This window comes from Ctenocephalides felis, unplaced genomic scaffold, assembly GCF_003426905.1.
Source record: "Ctenocephalides felis isolate EL2017-DRISC unplaced genomic scaffold, ASM342690v1 CF-g0.4_SCAFFOLD_03572, whole genome shotgun sequence".
Classification (NCBI taxonomy): Eukaryota; Metazoa; Arthropoda; class Insecta; order Siphonaptera; family Pulicidae; genus Ctenocephalides; species Ctenocephalides felis.
In genome coordinates, this window is record NW_020539726.1 from 31,322,099 (window position 1) to 31,349,019 (window position 26,921).

A 26,921-nucleotide genomic window follows, 5' to 3' on the forward strand; every position below is an offset into this window, starting at 1 on the left:
ACTATGAAAATAAAAATATATATGCAAACCTAGTTTTTGCTAAATACTTGACAATTATAATCTTTAGCAATCATTGTTCAAATTTAATCTATTTTATATAATTTTCAATGAGAGAAAACTATTATACTTGTAGATTTCATTATCTACAATTTTTTATATTAAAAGTATTTTATTATGCTTTTAATTACAAATACTATCATTATTTTAAAATTGTATATATATTTTAAATCAAATATTTATTTAATTTTTATATACACTTTATTTGTTGATTCATTTTTTAAATATAATGTTTCTTGATATTTCACAATCAAAATATTTAATATTCCTCATATTTATATGCGCAATTTCCTTGCACTTATTTTTGCAAATTTTTCTAACTTTTCTTCAATGTTTGTTGACATGTTTTCGTAATTTTTGACAACATTTTCTTTAAAATTTTAATGGCCTCTGTTTGTTCTTATTTTTAAAATTTTGGAAAATAATTAATACATATGCTCATATTTTTAATTTTTAAATTTTCCATGAGTTTCCAATTTTTAATATCTCTTTGTTCAAATTTTTGAAGCTTCTGTTTTTTCTCATTTTTAATATTTTGAAAAATAGTGTATGCAAAGGCTCATATTTATTATTTTGAAAGTTTTACATAATATTTATTATTTAAGTTTTACATAATAATTAAAGTGTCAATTAAATTGGGTAAAAAACAGAAAAAGTGTTTATTCAGAAGCAATTAAAGTACGAAAATTAATTCCTAGATCAAATTGTAAACTATTTGCTAATAAATGAAATAGTCTCCATGCTCGTGCACATCGTTTTAATTTATTTTTGAAAATCAAAAGTTTCACTTGCTTTTTTTAATTTATTGAACATAGTTCGATATGTATGTGTGTTATATTTTATGATATAGTTAATTTGATAATTGCTCAAAGTCGAAAATAACTAATAGAATAATTTCTTAAATTCAAATAAGACCTTGTCCTAGATTAAAAACACTTAAAAAAAGCTATTTTAGTAGGTATAAATTAAATTATTAGTAACATTGATAGATATTGTTAGATTTCATAATTTCATTAACTAGAGCAAAAAAATTATTTTTTTACTTTAAATACTTTACTTTAAACAAAATTTCTCTCGCAAAGGATCAGGCGTCAAGGTCGCAAAAATCTCTCGCTAAATTTTTCCTCGCAGCAAAATCTTCTGCCGCGAATAAAAATGGTCACAAATTTATTTTAATCTGTCGCTTTATTTTATCATTCTCACACCGTCTTATAAGGGGGTGGGCGCTGTAAAGGATACGAAAAAGTGACATTGATTTATACGCGGATATATTTTTCGCGTAAGAGAACTCTGAGACTAGGCAAGAGCAGAGAGGAGCAGAGCAGAGCCCAGTAAAGTATTATGTTTGCCTGAAATATAAGAAGATAGAAACATCACTCCGAGAAAAAATCGCATATTTTACGCGCCCGTCTCGGGTAACGGAAAATGTAAAAATGTGGAGACGAGACGAGGCTAGTTATACGCAAAACGCTGCTTGTTAAACTTAGACCAAAACATTATATTTACTTTACAACATAAGTTGAATTATTACAATTAACACGCTAATTGCCATGTCAATCGTATGTGTTTAATGCTAAGAAGTTTCTTGTAAACTATGTCAGACATATGTCTGACATAGAGTGATTTGGTAGAAGGCCACGTCAATCACAGGTGTCCGATGCAAATGATACATTTGGACTATGTTTTGACAACTTGGCATATCAGGAACAAAACTTGACATTTTCTTGGTTTGTCAAAAACAAAAGTTTTAGTATAAGGCCTTGTCAGTCACATGAAAAATGTGTGTTTTTCTAGGAAGTTTGTCATTTTTTCTTTGAAACTATTTCAACTATCGTATCTTAATTTCAACATTTTTTCTGATATCGTGGTATTGTGCTTTAAAACAATTTGCTGGAACTTCCCGTACCGTATAATAAATTTTTAGAAAAAGCTTCAAATGTTATCGAAAACTGAACTAAACGTATGTATGGCATCGTGCTTTAAGGCAAATTGCTGGAACTTCCCTTATTACAGTAACGAAATGTTTGAGGAATACAGAATGTTTTCAAATAGATCATTTTAAATATTTTAACATTGTCTCATATTTATAAGAGTTATATAAACTGAATTTCAAAGTTGAAATTATTTGTTTAAAGTATATTAGAACTTTAGTCAGAATTAAAATTAAAATCTGAATTATTTTCAACATACAGAAAAAACATACGAAAAAAAAATGAAACAATTTTTTTTTCCAAAAGCTATTACTGTGTTGTTACAAGCAGAAAGTTCTTTGAATCATTCAAATCAGACGCTTAGTTCTCTCAAAAACTGCCATTGTTTGCACATTTAGCTCTATATCTTCCGCCAAAAACTAATCACCTCTTTTCCCAATTATTTCAAATAGAATGTTTTTTAAATCATTCAAATCAGATGCTCCGTCCTCTCAAAAAACTCGATTTCTATTTTCTGCACTCTTTGCTCCGTATCTCCGTAACGGCTGGACTTGCCTTAGCCAAAAACTAATCAGCACATCTACCTATCAATAGGAATCGAATGTTTTTTCAACCATTTAAATCGGTTGATCCGTGCGCCCGAAAACGTGGACGAAAGAATGCGGACATACAAAACACACACACACATTCATTTTTTCTTTGGTATGCCGAAATGTTCAGAAACCTTCAAAACGTCGAGAAATGCAAAATTTTTTATTTTCGACTCATTACTATAACAACCCTACGGAAAGTTAAAAATACGATTTTTGAAAAATTTTGACAATTTAAAAAAAAAATGTTTTTTTTAATTAGATTTTTTTATTAATTTTTCTTGAAAATTTTGAAATTTTAACTTTCGACAATGAAATTTTTTATATATTTTTATATTTTGAAGGTTTCTGAATATTTTTGCATACCTTATAAAAATGCATGTCTATGTGTGTGTATGTATGTGCGGATACAAATTTTTGTCGACGATTTCGAGAACACGGATCTCGGTTGATGAGTGATTCAAAACATATTTGATTCCTATCGATAAGGAGACGTGCTGATTAGTTTTTGGCAAAGGCAGGTCTAGCCGTTTGGAATATACGGAGCAAAAAGTGACTTAGTTTTTTAGAGAAGGCAGCGTTCTATTTAAGATTCAAAAAGCATTTTATTTGCATTGACAAAGAAAAAAACTTGGTAAATTTTTGGGAAGGCAGGTCAAAAAATTACCAAAAATACCATTTGGCGGTTATTAGACATATGCACATCAAATTATCAAATATTTTATACAAATTCAAATAATAATATTATATATATAAAAAATGTTTATATTTTTATGGGTTCTGTACTGATATTTATTCTTTATCTGCGACGTGCCGTTTACGCGTTTCGATATTTTATCTCCAAAATTGCCACGCGTGAAATAAAGTTCAAAATTTAAAAAAAAAAACGATTTAAAAAAAAATCTAGTTTTTCAAATTTCTCGAAAATCAATTTTTTTCAATGTGTAAAAAAAATTAAAATCTTTTTAGAAAATTTAAATTTTTGGTGCAGGAATTTTTAGCAATTTGTCTTGAGGCACGATGCCATTAACCACTAGTTTTGAAAGCAATCAAGTTACAAAGATATTTTAAAGACAAAATATCGAATTACGAATAAACATTACTACGGAACCCATAACAAAATGATCAAAATTTGTTATTATTAAAATCTGTTTAAAATTCAGCCAAAAAGTAATTAGCACGTATCCCCATCAATAGAAATCAAATGGTTTGTTCAACCGTTTAACATTTTTGAATCGGATGCCGTAGGCAAAACTCATATAGATCTCGGAATTCGCGAGTGAAAAGGGTTAAATCGTTTGATGCAAAATCGTCGATGAAAATTTGTATCCGCACTTACGTAGATACACGCACACACATATACACATACACATACATCCATTTTTTATAAGGTATGCCAAAATGTTCAGAAAGTTCTGAAACGTAAAGATATGCAAAATTTTTTGCGATTACTATAACTTGCCATACAGGAACATAAAAACAGATGCATGTTTTCTTTCATAGTGCTATTGAAAGGTGTCTTTATTATATTTGCTAATATTTTTTTACATAGAAATTTCGTACTAAAGTGTTAGAACCTTCGTTCAAACTGTTGTAGGTCTGCGTCTAAGACTTTTTGTGATAAGTTTACAGGCGCGTGTCTGACAAGGTGTCATTTACACAGAAATGTTTTCCCGCTTGGCTAGTTTGAATACACATCTCCTACACCACCAGCACCACCAACACCACCATCATCCTATTTATTTTCTTCTTCTCAGTATTATTCGAAATATCTTATTCGGGATTCTTAACACGTACGATATCTACTTTGTGTTTTGTAAATAAAGATCAAAACATTGTTTTTCTGCAAGGAATTTGTTCGACTAGGAAATGAGCTCTGGTTTTACATACATTGTTAACAAATGAATTCAGACAAAGTCATCAACGGATGAAATCTTACAACTTTGCTTAGAAATACGCAATACGAAATGTATGCAGCTTTTTTTTGAAGTATTAAATACTTGAAACTTTAATTATTAACTACTAGTATTATGATTTGGCAAAATATTGAACCAATTTTATTACCAAAGTTTTCACTAAATTAAAATTTCACAAGTTCTTAATATAATATTATTGCTTTAGTCAATTCAACTGAAATAACTGTTTTTAATTAAACAAAATTTTTATATTCCAAATGAAATTTATATTAAATTTAAAATAAGTGAAAAAGTATATAATATATACTTATATTATTCAGTATATAATATATCATTTTATTATAATGATATAATTATTAATGATTTTTAACTATAATTGATAGTTATTTTGTGAGTAAGTTTATGAAATTTTAAGGGTCTTATTTTTGTACACAGTAAGAATTCAAACTAATCGGAATATTTAAGCTTCCATTATCACTGTTAGTCTAAAATTTTGATCATGATATTAAATATTAACACTTTCGACTCGGGAGTCGGACTGCCAGTCGGTACGCTGCGCTCGGAATATTATAGTGCTATACTTATCTCTCAACTCGGAATTTTTTTTTGTATCGGATTTTTTCAAAGTGTGGTTATATTGCTTTTAAATATAGTTATTATGATAATAAATTAGAAAATTTTGAAAATTAAAAAAAATTGCACTCAAAACCATGCTATTCTGTTTAAAAAATCATTTCTTCACAGATCTTTATTAGAATTATGGGAATCATGAGTTATTAAATTAATTTTGTTATATATTTATTTATAAAATTAATAAATCAATCAATAAATAAATGTAATAGTAAATTAATTTTTAAAAAATGAAAAAAAATTAAATGTAAGTTTAGTTTGCGACGAGTCGTCGCCGACACGAGGCGGCATCCGAGCGCAACGGTAAAATGACTATGCCGCCGGAGTGGCGGCATCCGAGTCGAAAGGGTTAAATTTATATAAGAAATTTAAAAATTTATTCTAAACGTTTTATGATTTACTCGATATTAACTATAAATTCAAATTAATTTTTTGGAGAAAACAGAATGCAAGTTGCTACTAGTTTTTTGTAGAAATATAAAGCGAAAAAATATTAATGACTAACTTTATTTGTAATATTCAATTTTTTCATTATTAATTACTAATGTAAAAAAAACGAAAATTTACTGTTTGTGTTCTACTAAGCATGGTGTATTTGACAAGAATTTAAAACAAAACATACAAACAGCAACTTTTATATATTAGAAAAAAAATTACCATTAAAAATTTTATATATTAAAATAAGAACAAAACCTTTATAATTTCGAACCAAATTATTGTATTAAAAAATTATCTGTTAAAAATTTGTAATGATTATTTCTAAATTGTTTATAGTTACATCTTATATATAAAATTGAATCGCAAAATGTGTTGGTACCCGCAAAACTCTACAACGCCTGGACCAATTTGGCCAATTCTTTTTTTTTTATTTTTGTTGATGTCCAAGGATGGTTCTTACGGCGAGAAAAAGTCGAATAATTGCCGGAAAAATCCTAAAAACAGCATTTTCTTATTCTCATACAAACGTTTTTTTAACTAAAACGTAGAATCAATTTGGGCTTTATTGCTATTATATAAAGAAACGATTATGCGGTTTACGATAAATCTTTCTGAAGTTTAAGAAAATTTTCTAGGATGTATGTGATTATAAAGTACTGGAATGTATGTGCAATATTGTAAAAATGAATGAAAAAAATTGTAAAAAACGACATGTCATTGTTTGCATTGAAAACAAATGAAACTATCATCCGCCAAAAATTTCAATTCACTTATGAACTTAGACAATATCAGAATATGTATAATAAATTTAATAGCAGCAGAGATGTGCCAGAAATTAAAATAATATAAAATATAGTATATATATGGCAGATTGAATGATACACATAAAAACGGGATATGACAAATTATTGTACTTCAAATATGAAATTAAGTATTCATCAGCGCGGGTTCTACTTTTAATGCGATGCATGCGAAAAATACGAGCGCACGCCTTAGGGGGCGCCAACACAAGATTCAGGTATTAAATTTTCAATGTAGTTTTTTTTTTCAATATATAATTTTTTGCATCTTTTATTAATCTTTTCACAATATTTTCAAAATTCGTAAAAATTTTTCTTTATAACAACAAATGTGAAAGTAAAGATAAATACATACAATTCGGCCCCCTCGCGATATCGATTAGGAGAAGGTTAAGATGCAATTTAGGTTATCTTAAATAATATAAAATTAAATTAATTTAATCCAGCATGAAATACCACGGTAAATATTAGTGGAGCGATTTACATGACGTCGATGCTGATATGCTTCTTGAGTGGACTGTAATTTTTATAATCGGCGAAATGTGAAATCTCCACGATGATTGTTTGAGAAAATGAATGTGCTGTTATATTCACGTTAAATTTATTTAATACTATTTTACAAATACGTCCTTCTTCTATAACTGTTAATACTAGACTGAATGTTTATCTGAATTTCAGGCCCGACGGAATATATTTTATTGACTTATTTTATAACCTTATTACATGAGCCGTCGAAACCGGGCAGGATCGTTCCCTATTTACGGGATTAACAAAATTTCTCCTGACCGTTAAATGAAATGATATTTTATAATTTTACGGCGACCGTTACAACAGATGTTTTAGTTTAAAAAGTTATCCAATTAGTGTATTATTTTAAAAATTTGTAGACATGGGTACAGGACAACGTCTGTCGGGTCATATAGTAAATTTATATAAAATTATATTTATCTGTCAATTTCTACAACTTACCATTCAGAATGTGCACATAAGTGCTGGCCGGCAGCGCATTGTTGGGCACACAGCTGTAATTGCCCGTGTGTCTGGGCGTCGCCGTGGTCACCACCAGGGCGCTGTGTTTCAGCGCCAGCTCGGTGGTGACGTTGACGCCGCGGTCGCCATCGTAATTTATCATCCGATTGTTGTGGTACCAGAAGACGTAGATCGGCGGTTCCGTACTCTGGACCACGGAGCAGGCCAGTCGGAGAGTGGAGCCCAGTTTTAGGTACTTCTCGGTTGGGCCTGATATTTCTGCTCTCGCCTCTGGAAAAAGAATTGTTTTATACAGTTACTAACTTTTAATAATAAATCATTCAAATATTACAACAACTACTGGTATATGGCACTGTGCCTTAAAGCAAATTGCTGGAACTTCCCGTACCGAAAACTAAATTAAAAAAAACTTAGTAAAACTCCGAAAAATTAAATTTTTGAGAAATTTTGAAACTTTTGAAAAAAATTTACTTTATGAAAAAATTGTTTTTTTTTTATATTTTGATTTTATTTGAAAATTCACCTGCCTTTGCCAAAAACTAATCAGCACGTATTCTTATTAGTTGTTATCAAATGTTTTTTGAATTATTCAAATCAGTTGATCCGTGTTCGCAAAATCGTCGACGCAAATTCGTATCCACACACACACACATTCACGCACACACACACATACACACATTCACGCACACACACATACATCCATTTTTTCTAAGGTATGACAAAATATTCAGAAACCTCTGAAACGTAGAATATATAGAAATTTTCATATTCGATTTTTTTACGATTACTATAACTTACCCTATGGCACGTTAAAAACTCACAATAGATGAAAATTAAGATAAATATTTCAATTAAATAATATAACTAATTGTAAGTATAAGGTTGTCAAATATCTCCCTTCCGCCTTTTTGTATTATAAACCAAGAGCAAAAAAGCGGAAGGGAGATATTTGACAACCTAATACTATTTTGCTTTAAAGCAAGTTGCATAAACTTCCCGATAAGTATTACATATGAATTGAGGTTCAGCTATTTAAATAACTCTTTTACTTAAATTAAGCGTTACTCTTTTTTCGGAAAATAAAATTTTTGCTCTTACTAAAAATAATAATCAATGCTATTTCCAATTGATGTCTTTAATGAATTTTTTAACACATTTTATTTAAGTGGACCGACTAAACATATGCTCAGCATAGATTCTAATTAGTATTGTTTAAGCCCACAGCCAAATTCCAAATTTATATTTTTTATAATACAACATTTTATTTTTATATAAAAAGTCTATTTAGATAATTATTAATAAATTTTTGAAAACATTGCCCAAATACATAAACTTCAGATAGCAACATTTTTGCGAAAACTGTAGTATAAAAACAATTTTGTGTTTAAAGAAATAGTTTGGCCGATCGTTTCTCCAAGAATTTGAAATTAAAAAAAAATGAAATTTTTGAAATTTTTGTATGAAAATCGACTCTTGAAAATTTTGAATTTATCTAAAAAATCGACTTTTTTGAAAATTTTGAATTTTTTTAAATCTTTGAAATCCATTTTAGTTGGTTGATTCACAGTGTCAGAAATGTCGAGAATTTTTTTTAAACTATTTAAGTAAACTTTAAACATGATTAACAATTTAACACACATGGTAACGATCCCAAAAAAAAATGAAAGTTCAAAATATGAACTTATTTTTTAATTCTCTGTAAATTATCTGATATATTGATGTGCATATGTCATCTAATAGTATAATTGTATATTTTTAACCGACAAATGGCATTTTTTGAACATATTTTTCTGAATTTCTGAAACCGCTGGACCTGCTTTCCGAAAAAATTCATCATTTTTTCACGCAAGTGAAATGTTTCTTTAATAATCCAAACTATATTCATTTTTTGCTATTTTTGCTCCGAATCTCCGAAGCGGCTGAACCTATCTTTGCCAGAAACCAATCAGCATGTCTCCCTATCAATAGGTGTCGAATGTTATTTGAATTATTCAAATCAGTTGATCCGTGTGCCTAAAATCGTAATCAAAATTTTGTATCAGCACACGCACGTATACACACATATGTACATCAAATTTTTTTTCTAAAATATGCCAAAATGTTCAGAAACCCCCAGAAACGCAGAAAATATAATTTTCGATTGATTGCAATTACTATAATTTATTTTACAGGAAGTTAATAAAAAATATGAAAATGTCTGTAAATAAATATGAATTGGACTCTGAACTAATAAACTATGGAGGGTTTAACAACTATAAAAAAAGATAAATATCTAGGGTTTTTATCTATAATCTTGTATATTATCATGATGAATAAGTATCCGAAGTTCTTGCAGCTTTTTTGTGCGCGCAATATTAGTTGTATCAAAATAATGATATATCTCTAAATTGGAAATCACTGTTTTATTAAACAGCAAAACACTGGATGATGTTGGTGTATTCCACGATCAATGTTTAATGTTTAATGCTTCATGTTTTATTACAATTGCACATGATTCACGATTATATTACATGTCATTCGATTATATTGTTTACTTTACGGATCTTCTCCTAGTATTATATATATTATACTCCGACGTCACGGATTACTATGCAATATACATTCCATTTTAGTATTGGTTTTATTTAATCATAAAATAGAGCAATAAACTCAGAACAATAATATAGATGTACGAGGATATCATTATAAAGCTGTATATTGGGAATTTACATGATGTAAAGGGTTACATTTCTTACACATTGTAACGGTAAAATTAATCGTCGGGAGAATGTAAAATCAGCAAATAGGATTTTCTGGCAAAATAAAACTTCTACAAATCAAACTTCCTCTTATGAAGTCATCGATGTGATACTTGTTTATATGAATGGTAGTTGTATAAAATCGTGCCTTAAGGCAATTTACAACATTACCAAGTTATATAATATCCGAAAAGGCTTCTCAAGCACTCCGTCTATTGTATAAGGTATAACTCAGCTTGAAACAATTCATATCGATTACGCCTTGTATTAAAGGTATTTAAGCATTTAATTCCTTCAGTATTAACACAGAAACAAATATTACAACATCTCCCTCAATAGACGATTATATCGTATCAGATATTTGCATGAATTCGAAATTGTAGAAACCGATAACGAAAACGAACATGGGGAGTAAATATTAGTTCAAAAATCACTTTTTAACTTTGTAGAAAAATTGATTTGATTTTTAGTGTGTCTGACAAACTACTAAAAATTTGATAAGAAAAAAAGTTTCTATAACATTTCAAAAAAAAAAAAAAAAATGATAGTAAATTGAAAAATATATTTTTAAACTCATAAATAGTCTTGTTAATATATTTTTTATTTCTATTGTGCACCAAATTAATCAAACTCAATAAATCTTTTTAAAAATGTCTAAATCACGAATTCTATTATTGCAATGTACTTCTTGTAAAACAAACTTGGTATTTAAATATTAGATAGTTTATGCTTATTAAAACTCGATGAATAGTTACGTGATTCAATTATTTGCAAATTAAGAGTTGAGGTTTTTAATAATATTATATGATATATGTTTAAGATGATTAAGATGATCATTTTTCTACTATCACCACCGCACATTTAATCTAAATTAATTAAATTTTCTTGAAAAATGCTTGTTAAAAAAATAACTTTCCAGAATCTATAATGATAAAATAGAATATTATGATATTCGAAAAAAATTAAATTGATTAAATATTAATAAATAATGTATTATTTCTTTTGTTAAAGGTAACTCTTCAATTGGACAATTCATTGCCTGGCCTTACATCTGCTGCCAATGTAAGTACAAATTTTAATTTACATTCTAAAAATTCCCAAATATCTATTTTTTCTATAAATATTGCATGCTACTTAGTACTAAAAATCAAAAAAATTATTACGTCATATTTGTGATGGAATTTATATCTGTAGTAGGGTGCAAAATGTCTTAAAAAAACTTATATTGAATATTGTTCCTGGTGATTTTCTTCTTTTAGATAACTTACAACGTTTTTATATAATTTGTATCATTTTACAATAACTTAGATGTTTTTAGATGTTTTTCAATATTTTCAGGCGATTTTCAATATTTTCAAAATCTTCATACGATTACTAATATTTTTGGTCTATTAACAAAGTTTTTATACAAATTTCAATATTTCCAGACGATCGAAAATAATAGTCAGAAGTTTGTAAATTATTCAGACGATTTGCTCAAGTTTTAGACTTTTTGAACAGGGATAAAACAATTTGCATCATATTTAGGTGATTTAAAATATATCAAGATGGTTTGCAACTTTTTCAGATAAGTTAAAAATATTTTTAGACGATTTTCAATATTTTCAGAAGGTTAACAACATTTTGGGACTGTTCATAACATTTTCAGACTAATTGTAATATTTTCAGGCAATTTGCATTATTTTCATATATTTTGCTTTTTTTAGAAGATTGAGATGATTTGTAACATTTTTAATGTGTTGTAATATTTTCACACGATTTCTAATAATTTTAACCAACTACAACATATGCTAATAATTTGTGACTTTTTCAGGCAACTTGCACCATTATTGGTCTATTCAGTCAAATTTCAAACGATTCTCAATATTTTCAGACAATGTATGATTTTTTGGACTCTTACAACATTTTCACACAACTTGCTTAATTTTCAGATAATTTAGAAGATTATTAGACGTCTTTCAACATTTTCAATTGTATATAAAAATCAATTTTCAAATATGTTCTGCAATAATAAACTAAAAATTTTAATATTTTTATACTATTGAAAGCAATTTTCAGATTTGTTTTCAATTTGCAGAAGTTTTAGATAATTTGAAAATTAGGTAATTGATTTTAGACATTTGCAACATTTTTAGGTGATTTATAATATATCAAGACGAATTGCAACTTTATCAGATAGGTAATAAACATTTTCAAACTATTTTCAGACTGTTAACAACATTTTCATACGATTTTCAACATTTTCAAAAAAAGTACGAATCATTTATGTTTTTTGTATTTATTTTCGTAACAAAAGGCTATAAAATCAAAAAGCAAGTTTAGCTACTTATTATCAAAAGATTACATCACTTATTAAAAGATTAATTGTTTACCTAATTGATTAATAACAATTTCATTATAGGCGTAATGTGTAATAAAAAATACCAGAAAATTACACTCATACTCTAATTACATATGTATTTATTTTGCAATAAATATGTCCGTGAAGTAAGAATGCAATATTTTTTCCTATTTGTTAAAAAAAAAGACAAATATGATTTTTTGTACCTTATTTTCAATTGATCTTTTTTTCTAATAAATTTACGTAACCAATTTTATACAAAATCAGTCAGAAAAGATAAACATTTTTCAAGGAGTGTTCTAATGAAAAATATATACGGTTTTTCGTCATTTTTAATGCGAATTCATTAAGCATTTATTCTTTTCATATTTATAAAAATTTGGAAAATTTATAGTTACATAATTCTCGATTTTGTTACCTACAAACTTTCAAAATTTTCACCTAAGCACAGATAAACTTTATAAATGATTACTTTTCTACAAAATTTTCGTAACAAATATTATACATCAAGAAGTAAAAGTTGTTTTTGAAGTGTTTTTAATAAATATAAACACACCTCGTATAGACAAATTTTTTGAAGTTTCCTAATGCACAATATTGAACATTGATTTTTTTCATAATTATTTAAATAAAGTACTAACAATAAAATATTTTTAAATATTTTTACTCACCCACAACATTGAGATGTATAAATATACTCGTTGGAGGATGCGTCGATACTTGGCACTCGTAAATTCCAGCATCTCTTGCTTGAACGAATTTTATTTGCAGTGTCCAATCCTAAAAAAATTCAATTATCATTGATAAATACCATAAAAAAATTATAAAAAATAATTGATGAAAATTAGAGAACTCCGACATATAATTTGCAAGTCCTTCATATTGCTAGGTGCACCATGAAATAAAATATTAAGAAACATAATTTCTACATTAGATTACAAACTATAACTATAAATCTCATATAAGACTATTACTAGAGTACTATTTCAAACAAACAGAATTATTTTTCTGTTCTACATTTTTTTTATAATTTTTTATAATGCTTTGGCAACATCCACATTGTTAGGGTTCTCTGTAAATAACGTTATAGCAAAAATTTTTAATTTAATACTTCAAATATTCTGTCACACACGTTTTGTTAATGGCAGTAAGTCTAAAAGAACATTTGAATGTAAAAGGATTTTTTCATAATCATTTTAAATCGGATTTACCGCCAACGGCACAGATGCGTTTGTACTCGTATTTTGTATTCATAGTTTGCATTCGCATTTATTCAATTATAGAGATATGAAATTTACATATGTCTACTTGTATATATGTGTACATATACTAAATTAAATTTGCAATTTAATAAAAGTTCAAATTTTAAATTTTTACTATTTTTTGCCTTATTACTGCTCACACAACAGATTTTTCTTGAATTCTAAGTAGTTACATAGAATAAATTATAGAAAATTTTTGCGTAAGATTTGTGTAGGATTTTTATTTCAAGCACAAATAGTTTTGTAAAATTTGCTTGTTAATTATTGAAATCTTATAAAAATTCTATTCTATAAAAATATTTCAAATTTCATTTTGAAAAGTATAGTTAAATTTTGTTCAATCATTCAGAGCTCAAACCGAGTTTTAGTGCAGGGAACTAAATTAGAAGATACAATTTAGTTTTACAGAATTAGGTTAAAAGTTACTTAGAGTAAAAATAATTTTTTGAGATTATGTATTTATTATTTACCTCAGAATGTTGTAGATGTATTGCTGAAAATCTTTCGTCACTTGAATAAGTCGTCAAACCCACCGTGAGCAAATGATAATCTTTACGTCTTATCCAGGATACCTGAAAATAGTGAAAACATGTGTTTTATTAATTTAATTAATATTACCTAATCAAAACATTCATTACATTTTACAAGTTATATGTGTTCAAATATAAACATCATTAAATATAATCGATATTCCAATAGAAAATTAATATTATACATTCAATGCTATATATCAATTTAATGAGCAAAAACATGAATATACTAAAAACATTTTTAGTAAAACATAATGTAAACTTATGAAATAATTGTATAGATTAAATTCATTCAATAAAAAAAATATTTATAATATAAAATAAAGCATAAAATTTACAAATATTGTTGAACCAATATTTTTATTTTTGCAGATTTTTTCAAGTAAGAGTTGGCTAATTCAAAAATGCCTACAATAAAATTGAATAAGAATTATTTATAAAAATGAGTATGATTTTCAGTTTTATAAATATTATTAAAATGATAATGTTTCAAAAATTTAGTATTAAAATTAGGTTGTCAAATATCTCCCTTCCGCTTTTTTGCTCTTGGTTTATAATACAAAAAGGCGGAAGGGAGATATTTGACAACCTTTGAAATTCATGTTCCTTATTTATGGGGTAAATGATTTATTTTAGTTACATATTTATCAATATTCAACTTTTTAGTAAAGACTAAATATATTGGCTTAGTCACGACTAAATGTTCCAATATTTACAGATAAGTTTGTTAAACAAAAAATCTTGGTTTATTTTAAAAATTATTTCAAATAGTTGATAATGGTGGTATTATATAGTAAGCTTCTAAATGGTAAAATGTTACTTAAGAACTAATTTGTTTACTATTTTAATTAATCATAAAAATTTATTTAATATATGGTAAATCCGGTACTTAGAAACGGGTTTTCATATTTTTAGAATATAGAATAAAAAAAATTCTTTATTCTATTGGATTATACTCTAATACAGAGAAACGTCAAAAAATATGTAGATGTTTAGCAAAAATTGACAATTTGTTTATCAAGTACCTTTTTTATAAGGTTTTTTTGGTTTATTATAAAAAATTAAGTAGGTAACTGAAATACTAATTGTTTTGATTAAAGTTATATTTTATTTCAATGTTCTAGTAAAAAAGTAGCTGAATATCTATATATTTACAAGAAAAAAATGAGCAAGCTTTTTCAATAATGTGATTTAAAAAGTTTTTAGACCATTTTATATATAAGTCGATAATTGTATTATTTAATTTTTGGTAAAAGCTGGTCTAGACTACTTCAAAATTTCGTAATTCTCAATATTTTAAATAATTTAATTTTTTGGTAATTAACTGATTTACATTATCGCAACATAGAGTTGATTAACAAATAAAAATTAAATCCCTGTTATACGATAAATATTCAAAATATTTTAAAAACTTTTATAAAGTTTCAATAAAGTGTTTTTATAATCCACTATCTGAAAACTACTTTCTCTACTTTTTTATGTTTAAAAAAATTTACCAATAGGTTTTCTTAAAAATACGATTTGGAAAATACTGGGCGTCCTTAAAAGATATAGGAATTGTTGATAAAGATCATGTAAAGCAAATTTACAAATATATTATTTAAAATTATTTAATTTTTTTAATAAACTCTGATTATTTTACATAATTTGATGCAATAATTATCACATCATACGTATTTTTATACTACTTTAAAGATATTTTAATATGCCAAATTCATGCAGAGGCGAAATCTCATTTTTTTACTCATTTTTTTAAAATAAAGTTCTAGTTAGAGCTTTCAGTAAATTTTAAGAAACATTATGATAGTAATAATTATTGTCATGGAAACTGAAGATTAATATAACATTTGACAAATTAATCTCATGAAGATAATGTAGTTAAAGTGAAACATACGTGTAGAAATATATGGAAAAAAGTAGTACATAAAACAAATAAAACATTATAATTATAAATTAAGATTTATATACGAGATTTCTAGCTCTATCTCAATGTGATACATTTATTATTACATTTTATGTATTACTAATAAATAAAAATTAAACAAGTAAGTAATAAGTTTCTAGATAAATCTATCAACTATTGTTATTTTTCAAATTCCATCAATATTATTGGATCCTCAATAATTTTCTTTTCTAACGATTCTAAATCGATGTACAAATAAAACATTAGTTTTCAATTTCAATTCAAATCATCGTCTAACAAAAATAAACGATTGCTAATACTTGAAATATCTCTTGGTTCATTATTTATTCAGTACAAATGTTTCGTGCTCATTTTATATATGAACGAAAGACGAATCAATATTTTATGTGATATATATATATATATATATATATATATATATATATATATATTGTCACGATGTTTGTCTTGAATGCACACCAAAACTACTGAACCGATTTTAAATCTGATTTGCTCAAACAATATGTACTAAAAATCTCAATGTATAGTCTAAATATTATTAGTAATTCTAACTAATTCTAACAGTCATAAAGTTATATAAAAATACAGTGAAATGGCAGTTATCAATTTCAGATATTTCTGGCCTATAATAAAAAATCATAGATTTATGATTCATTTCTTTACATTTGGACACAACTTAGCCCTAAAATAAAAATATTACAAATCTCAACTAAACCCAAAAATTTCTATAATGTAGTGTAATGTTATATAACATCAATTATATAATGTTTATTACTATTACAATTACTTTCTCTAGTTCCATAATAACATATTTTCTCTCAATAAAATGAGAATTTTCTCATTTATTTTTACGATGAACCCAAGTGTAGTAGCTATTCAATAGCCACATGTCTTTTTTATAGCTAACTTTTAAAAATATACTCTCTCAAGTGTCTGGTGATAAAACTATCATCATATTACTCTAGATCGTAATTTTTTTTATTATAACTATATTAAAGAATGATTTGTTCGTAAAGTTTAAGGAAAATGGGTGGTCTTAGTTTTTATCTGGAAAATTGTAATAAAGTGAAATGAAGTGCACGTTTTGTAAAGAATTTAATATTAGCATTAATAGTACGAGTGCTTCATATAAGGAATATGATTATTACTGACGAAATACCAGATCAAGGTTTTATGCAGTGTTTTCTTTGTGAAAATGTATATATGAAACTTATATTTTGCATTTGTTGAATAATGCAGCTATTATTTGTTAAATACTTCTGAAATGAAAAATATTTTATTTTTAACTTCCCGTAGGATAAGTCTATAACTTATTTTTATATATCTTTACTTTTCAGAGGTTTCTGAATATTTTGGCATGCCTTAAAAAAATGGATGTATGTGTGTGTGTGCTGATAAAATAATTAAAAAAACATTCGATTCGTATTGATAAGGAGACATGTTGATTAGTTTTTGGCAAAGGCAGGTCTAGCCGTTTTGAGAGACCGAAGGGTTCGATTTGAATAATTCAAAAAACATTTTATTTATATTGACTAAACGAAGAACTGTTAAAAATTTTGGAAAGGCAGGTTCAGCGGTTGTGGACTCTCAATGAAAATAATTTAAAAAAAAAAGCCATTTTGTGGCGAAAAATGATCATTGGACATACGCACATCATATTATCAGATACTTTATATAGATTTTAATGTGTACACATTTTGTGTAATTTTTTTTAGGGTCCCGTACCGAAATTTTTAATTTCAAAATTCACGTATATGGTTTATACAAATGTCCACGAAATTTTCGATAGTATGAAATAACCAATTTTTTGTGATTGAAAAAATGTTTTTGCAAAAGGCAATTTAGCCGTTTTGGAGGTATGGAGCGCAAAGGGTGTAAAAACGGTTATGAAGTTTTTGAGGTTTTGATTTAAAAAACATATTGCTTAAGTAGACGGTGTGCAAGTTGTTAGTAGAATACGCTTGTCCGCCCAATTCAAAAAGCACTTATTAGTTTGCAGTATGTTTTTCTATTGTATTTGAAATTATTCAAAACAATTCATGATTATTTTAATTTCTCGAATGCGGTTCGGGAAGTTGCAGCAATTTGCCTTAAGGAACGATGCCATGCACCCCACTAGTTTGATATTGATTTTGATATTGACTTGTTGTGTTAGAATTAGTTTGGTTTTCACAATATTGGCTCGAAGTAAAATTTAACTAACTCTATATTTTGGAACATTTAACTATGACTCTTTGGATGTATCAATTAGTGTTCATAAAGATTTAAAAATAAAATCGATATCCAAAAATCATTTACCAAGTCAAACCTTTCCCCATTACCCTGCATCTATAATTAATTTACAAGTTCATTTAATCCAGCTGAAGTCTTGCAGTTAATATAAACAAAATGCAAACTCTCACAATTGCAACATTGCAGTCGGTATCTATTCAAGCTATCAATTTGGTAAATAGTTTCCATTACAGCATCACAAAAGATGTAAATTGCTTGAGCCAGTTTATGGCTGGAATGCATTGCCAGCGCGAAACCCTTTCCGGGTTCCGGGAGATTCCGGGGGATTCCTGGTTCCGGGGGATTCCGGGTTGCGTTTCGGTCGCTAGATTTATTATTCGCTCGGGCGCATTGCACAAAACATGCGCATCCATTGCTGCGGTATATTGGATAAATATACCGCCTTGGGGTGGTTAAATTAGTGGTATATTGACTTGAGATAAACTATAATTATACACTAAATTAGTGGTACTAGGTATCGTGTCTTAAGGCAAATTGCTGGTACTTTTCGTACCGAAATTAAATATTTGAGGAAAAAATTTAGTAATTAAAAAATATTTATCAATGAATAATAACAATTGTTTTGCGCATTTTCAAAGGAATAATTATAATCACTATATTTTTTTGTGGTTATAATAAATCCATATTATAATATAAGAATGTATACATTGATAAGAGATGCTGAATGAATCCATCTGAGGATAAATTTCTTACGATTAGAATAACGTTTTTGATACCCATTTGATATACAGTTGCAAACTGAATTGTAAATTTAAAGTTCATATTTGAAGTATAATAATGTGTTTATTTTTAAAATGTATAAATTTTTAATAAATGTATAATTACTATATATTTTATTGTTCATATTGTGGGAGTCAAAGAGGCCATAAGTTTGGAGAAAAGCAAATATTCATGTCATGACATTTTGTATAGTTTTGATAATGATATTTTTCAATCTTTTTTTTTTAAATATATAAAATTGGAGAAAAACAAATATTCATGTCATTCATAGAAATATCTTTATATTTCTATAATATAACACATAGTGACAATCTTGACGCAGAAAACACTTAAGAATGATTACATTAACAAGAGATCCAAATGAATCTATCTGATGATATATTCCTTACGATTGCAATAATGCTTATGAAACATATACATTTTTAACCTGAATTGTAAATTTGAAATTTTTATTTAAAATATATAACTTTGTATATTTTAGAAAATTTCAAAAGCAAAAATTCTGAAAATTTTGAAATTTGTTCTAACCGTATGAGTGGACTTCAAAAATTAAACATCTTTGTATGAAACCCAGAAAAATTGTATTAAAATTAGTACTCATTTATAAAATCTCTATAAAATATCTGATAATTTGATGTGCATATGTCTATTAATCATTTTTGACCACCAAATATTTTTTTTACATTTTTCTCTGTATCTCCAAAACTGCAGAACCTGCCTTCCAAAATTGTTTATCAAGTCTTCATTGCGTCAATACAAATAAAATGTTCTTTGAATCATTCAAATCGGATGCTTAGTTCTCTGAAAAACTGCCATTTTATGCACATTTAGCTCAGTATCTCCAAAACGGCTAGACCTGCCTTTACCAAAAACTAAACACCTCTTCTCCCAATCATTACGAATTGAATGCTTTTTGAATATTTCAAATATAATGCTTAGTACTCTCAAAAACTGTCATTTTTTGCTTATTTAGCGCACAGTATCTCCAAAATGGCTGGTCCTGCCTTTGCAAAAACTAATCAGTTCGTCTCCTTATTAATAGCAATCGAATGTTTTTGGATCATTCAAATCGCTTAATCCGTATTCTCGAAATCGTCGACAAAAAATTGTATCCGCACATACATACACACACACGCACAAAACTCACACACATACATACATTTTATTTAAAGTATGTCAAAATAAAGAAACAAAAAACAGAAGATTTTAAAAGCATAAGGATATATAAAAAATTTAATTTTCGATTTTTTGCGATTACTATAACTTACCCTGCAGAAAGTTGATAATTTTATTTTATTTAAATTTAAATAAATCCCACCGGTGCCACCAAATGTTAAAAAACTTCAGTTGCTTTACGGTTTCAGATTTAGGAATTTATATAAGAATTGAACACATATTTTGGCATTAACTTGAATTAACTTTTACTACAAAAAATTTACATAAAATCTTTAGAAACACGTCGACGTCCACAGAAAAACTGATTTCTTCTAACACGTGATTTACAAGAGTACATTTAGTCAACTGTCGTATTATCTATTTTATTAATTATTATCTAACTAAAAATGCTTATTTGTAATGGAAAAATCTTTGAAAAAGGTTTTGCCGAGGTGGGTGATTTATCGAAATCTGCAAATGATAGTAAATTTTGTGACTTTAAACTGAACTTGATCTCAACACGTACAATCTTTCTGACTTCAGAACTTGTTTGATGTCCAACGTACTATTAAAATATCTTGAAATATTTCTGATTAGGTGTGAATTTTCTTACGTCAGTATTTACCAGAATTTCATTGATATCCAAGAACTAATAAAATATTTATTAAATTATAGCAGTTGTGCACAACAATATATTTAAACGAAACCTAATCGAGCCGAGTTTGAATAAAGCAAACCGACAACCTCATATAATTCTTATAGATATTTAGATTTCTTAATATATTTATTTAGATAGATTTCTTATTATATTTCTAAGATTTCCATATATAAAATAAAAATTAATTTCATTTACATACATACATACATACATACTTGAAATAATTTATCTGAAATTTATAAAGTCTACTACCAAGTGGAGAAAAACGATTTACAACTCGAAATTCTCGCTGAGCAATAATATCGATATTGGTTCACTGATGCACGTACCAAATAATATCGAATCGATTGTACGAGATACAAAATGTATGTATTTTTTGTTCATCGATATTGCACAAAAAAATTACAGATGAATATTGAAAAATATATAGACGATATTACATACGTAGTTTATATTTGGGAACAATCCATATTTCTAATAATGTAATTCGTATGTACATAAAGAATGACTTCAGAATACCTCACTAAATATATTATAATTACCTATTATCACAAATCCAATATTTAGTCTTCTAAAGACATTATAATATCATATCATGAGGTCAAAAATAATTATTAAGTACTAGGAAAACGCAGAGATTTTCATTATAAATACGATATCTGGTATTTTGCTCATTAAAATCGCTCGTAGTTTAGTATAAATAAATAATAACCAATATAATTATGGTTTACGAGTTTTCTGGTTATTCAACTTTAAATATTAATCTGGAACGAATATCGATCTAGGAAACTATTGAAATGAGTTCTTTTGAATAAGAAAAGCTTCGGAATTCTTTATGGAGAAGCCAGTAAAAGTTTTATTATTGGTGAGATGATGTATATATATATGCAATATAATACTCATTTATCAACAGTAACGTAAAATATTTCGTTAACTATGTTTGATGTGAAGTTTTTTTTACTGAAGCGTTTCGAGCTTGGTTCATCGTATTTTTTACATTTAAATTTCACTCTTTTAATTAAAACGGTATCTTGTAATTGACACATCTCCTGTTAAGTTTATTGTCAGATCCATCAAAGGGAACGTCAGAGGAATCACGTCGGAGCAAATAATATCTTGATTAAAATTCTTTCCTTCTTTTTTCTGTGAAACACGTCTACTTCAACTTTTTTTGCTTTCACGATTTCGTATAGAATTCTACAAATACAAAGTTCGATTTATTTCCGCCAAAGAAGTAAATAAATTTTGTGAATTCATATTATATATTTAAATGAAAAAAAAAATGCACTGAGCACAATATTGTGTTAATGTTTATTTTGCTCTCCAAAAATCACTTTAAAAAATAGCTAAAAGATAAAATATATGTAATTTTTTTTTATATTCAGTAATACAATTTGAATTTTCATTTATAATAATTTTTGCAATAAATTTTCGTATCATGATAATACATTTCCAGAATTAGATTTGATTATCAAATGCAATTTTTAGATGAAATTCTTCCTTATGTAACGTAAAAAATATAAAAATGTTTTAAATTTTATCTGAACAAAACTAATAGTATTTATAAAAAACGCAAAAAAATTAAGTGAAATATAGCATGTTATGATAACACTCTCATAAATAAATAATGGAAATACAATCAGACTTAGCAATAATTTACATATTTTGATATCTCGTGTTCTCTATTATAAATAGAAATACTCTATTATACAAAGATTAGAAATTATTTAGGCAGATATACCTACTTTGTATACGTTAAATTTATTATCTATTTATTTATTCGTATTAAATACAAAAAATATGATTATTTATTAATTTATTCAACAATTATTTTATAATCTGTATCGTATTATTGCCTAAGTCGTACTTTCTATGGAAAGAATGTGGTAGTATTTATTGCAAATAAATTAAAGGAAAACTTTAAGAATTTGAGAAGATTTAAGAAACTCTTTAAAAAAATTTTAATCTATAAATGATTAACAATTACTGTTTTTTATTATTTTTAGGTATATTCACGTTTTTTTTCATAAATGTGCTTTATATATTATTAAGGCGCCTAGTCGCCTTAGTCGTACCCCCTTTTAAGAAACAATGTAGTATTTGGTCTTATATTTAGATATCATTTGTCAAGTCGAATATAATTATTAAAATATAATAACATAAATAATGTAATCTTACAAGTGATGAATGCACTTAACTAAAACACTAGTTACTTGTAGTGGTAATCTATTAATGTTAATAATTTGAATGTAATGTAATTGTAAAATGTAATGCATCGAATTACTTTTCATTGAAAAAAACAGTTTTGTCAAATTTAATCAAAACCGGCGATTTTATATATTTATTTTTATATATTATATGCAAATTTTATAAAGATATGGTGTTCAACACGGGCTTTCCGAAGTTGTAGAAAGAACAAAAATTTTACACTGCAAAATTTATTTAACCCTAAAAAATTTATGTACAACATCAAGACCCGCGTGCAAAAAAATCAGGAAGTATAAACAAAATTTAAAAAGCTGCTTATATCTAAAACGAATAAGTTAAGGATTCAATTCTTGGATAAAATATGTATGCTATGTTATAGGTCTATATGTGTATGAATAGGTAGTATCTAACTGTCAAGAAAGTATATGGTGTAAAACCTAACTTACAAAGTGCACAAACGTCAAATAACAATTGTATCGTAAGTGCACCTTTTTTGATAACACATACGTGAAGTTAGGTTTCATGTGCAAACGCCTGATAGCACTGCAAATACATAACATTTTAACAGTTAGTTACGACCAAACCATACTAAGATATACATACTTAATTTATCCGAGAATTGACCCCTACAGGCTCGGGTCCAAATTTATTTTTGTACTTACCATTCCTTCTCCTATGTGATGCACCGCACAAGGTACCAGGGCTGTAGAACCTATTTGCGATGTGACCATCGTACTGTTTTCCGTCCCAAAATACATTGGTGGAATATCGGACATCGTCTCGAAAGACGCCTCCAATTCGTTTCCATTTAAGATAGGTGGAGGCTCGGCTACTGTCGCTAGCCCTGGAAAAAAAACAAAATTCAGAGTTAATAAGAATAAACTTTCTATCTTAGATTTGAAAAAATATTCACAAATGAAATTCATTCTACCGCGTCGACTATTAGTGTCATAGACCTTAAACTTCAAGGATTAATTCTGCTAGTCCTCATATGTTTTTCATTTTATAAAGTGTCAAAAGTTAAAAGGGAATTGTGACGTTACTTAGTGAATGAGATTTGCCGACAATCGTGGAACACTTCCGATTGATTAAATGTCACAAGTCACGTGCTTAACCTAAAAGATTCTTTGCTATGTTTGCATAAATAATAGTGAATATTACATATTATATTATATAATCATCACTTCCCGTCGGGTATGTTATTGTAATGCACCGAAAATCGAGAATAAAACTGTTTGCATATCTTCACGTTTTGAAGGTTACTGAACATTTTGGCATACCTCATAAAAAATGGATGTATGTGTGCGTGTGTGTTTTGTATGTCCGTATTTGTTCGTCCACGTTTTGGGCGCACTGATCAACCATTAAAATCGGTTCAAAAAACATTAAATACCTATTGATATGGAGATGTGCTGATTAGTTTTTGGCAAATGCAGGTCTAGCCGTTACGGAGATACGGAGCAGAATTCAGAAAATGGAAATCGAGTTTTTGAGAAAACGGAACGGAGAATCCGATTTGAAGGATCCAAAAGGTTTTTGGTAAGGACAGAGCCAAACGTTTTGGAGATACGGAGCTAAATGTTCAAAAAATGCAAATGCAAAAAATGACAGTTTTTGAGAGAACAAAGCATCTGATTTGTATGATTCAGAAAACTTTTTGCTTGTTTTGACTATTCGATTGCTTTTGGTGGCTGTGTGTGATTGTTTTGACTATTCGATTTCATAGCTCCCAAGGTCTCAAATGCTTCCCAATTAATAAACATAAATTCTGTAAAAGTTTTAGCTCTTAATAATATATACATTAAGATAGTCCGCAATTCAATTAAAAGTTTTGCATATTTATTATTAATATATGTTATTTAGTAAATTCTTGCGCCATCTAAAATTAACCCTACGGCAAGTTAAGAAAGTTTTTCAAAACCAGACAAGTTATTATTTTTGTTAACACCAATTAATTAAATTGTATCGTTTTTTACTATTTTAAATTTAATTTAATTTAAGATTTCTTCAATGAGCTTCGTAATAGCTCATCTAAGTTTTTTTCATACTCAAGAACAACTCTGATTAATTTATGTCTTGATTTGTGTCTTGATTTTATGAAACTTGATATTACGTCTTCGTTTAGAGCATCTTCAAAAGTTGAGGTCTTGCTTATCTATCAATTTGCAGAAATTATTAAAAAGTTTAGAAGCTTTTCTGAAAAAAGAGCAGTATCAGAGACAAAGAAAAATATTTCACAGCTAAGTAATACTCAGTTATAGCCAAAAATTACTGTATTTGTAAGATATCACATATAATTAGTAACAATAGATATTTATAATATGAAGAGGATGGTACCACTGTATTTCTTGAAGTCAAAATTAATATATTCAGAAATGTCATAAAAATGGTTGGCTTTTAGTAAATTAATCAAAACGTTGTGGAATTTATGATTGCTTAGTTGACGTATTTGTAAAGGTAATAAATTGAACAATTGAATACCAAAACCATCAATTGCATTAAAAGTTCTATTAAGCTTAAAAGTCGATGTTTTGATAGTTCTATTTCTTGTGAAATAGTGGGAATCAGACATGGAAGATAAATTAAAGTGCTGGGGATTATTTTTTATAAAAAGAAGTGTAATAAGTAGGAATATGTTAGGAACGATAAGAATGTTATACTTCTGAAAAATATTTCTACAACTTGTCATCGAGTTAATAGCGAACATAACAATTCATGTTAAAGTAATAAAAAGAGTAGGTAAAAAGTCTTACACACAATTTTTATAATTCAAAAATAAGAAAAAAATCATTGATCAACTATATTCAGATATTGAAAAGTTTGCCTTCAGGGCACTCACTTTCAAAATAAATCATGAATCAGAATACAAATCATTCTGAAAACCTTTCTCAGCTTGTGATCAGTGTCAATCAGGAGCAGACTGATTCTATTTGCATTCCAAACTTCGTCTTTACCCAGGATAGTATTTTCATGCAACTTTAGTAATCTAATAAACTTTAAACAGAACGTCGTCGTCTAGTGGTAGTGCGATCCTTAGTGATCCTTGTTTACCACACAGTACACCTATAGTAATATTGTCCTTGTATTATATTCCTACGAACACTGTAGGTAGGTACTGTCTGATTCCATATTCAAATCACGCATGTCATATCTATCAGGACTGCAATTAGCCATCTAGGGGGTACCAGAATTCGTAATCAAACAAACCTATTCGCAAACACGACTATGCGCTCAGTCATGTGTATCATCCAGGCCTGTCATAAAATAGATGGCGATCAGGATTTCCAATTTGGAGGATATCGATTGATTCTAATCAATATCGACTTATGGGAGCTAATCATAAATAAACCTTACATTACATGGATTGCTAGTCGAGCGTAAAATTAGTGTCAAAAGATAGTAGGGAACTGTGATATCACTTATTGAACGAGCGTTGCCGACAACCGTGGACACTCCCTAATGATAGAACATCACATGCGATTTTAACAGGTGGAATAGATTTTATGTACATTAAATTTACACGTGCAGTGTTATTAATATCAAATTTCTAACAAAATTATCAGTCCACACAATTACCATTTCATTATGAAAAGAAAACTATCACAAATAATATTTGAAACTAGTGGTGTATGGCATCGTGACTTAAGGTAAATTGCTGGGACTTCCCATGCCTTGATACAATATTCGAGGCATCTCAAATGGATTGTTATAAATACTGTAACTTTCATTATTCTTATTAGG

The 26,921-nt window shown here is 27.5% G+C and overlaps 1 protein-coding gene across 1 annotated transcript in view; it reads right to left on the minus strand.

Moving 5' to 3' along the window:
- Window positions 1-26,354, minus strand: part of LOC113388364 (protein turtle homolog B-like) — a 60,820-nt gene extending 34,466 nt beyond the window's left edge. Inside the window, exons 1-5 of the mRNA XM_026625749.1 lie at window positions 26,297-26,354; window positions 23,843-24,024; window positions 14,164-14,265; window positions 13,103-13,211; window positions 7,332-7,622 (exon numbers count right to left, since the gene is read on the minus strand). Coding sequence (XP_026481534.1) covers window positions 7,332-7,622; window positions 13,103-13,211; window positions 14,164-14,265; window positions 23,843-24,024; window positions 26,297-26,354 — 742 coding nt within the window. The remainder of the gene's footprint in view (window positions 1-7,331; window positions 7,623-13,102; window positions 13,212-14,163; window positions 14,266-23,842; window positions 24,025-26,296) is intronic.
- Between the last annotated feature and the right edge of the window lie 567 nt (window positions 26,355-26,921).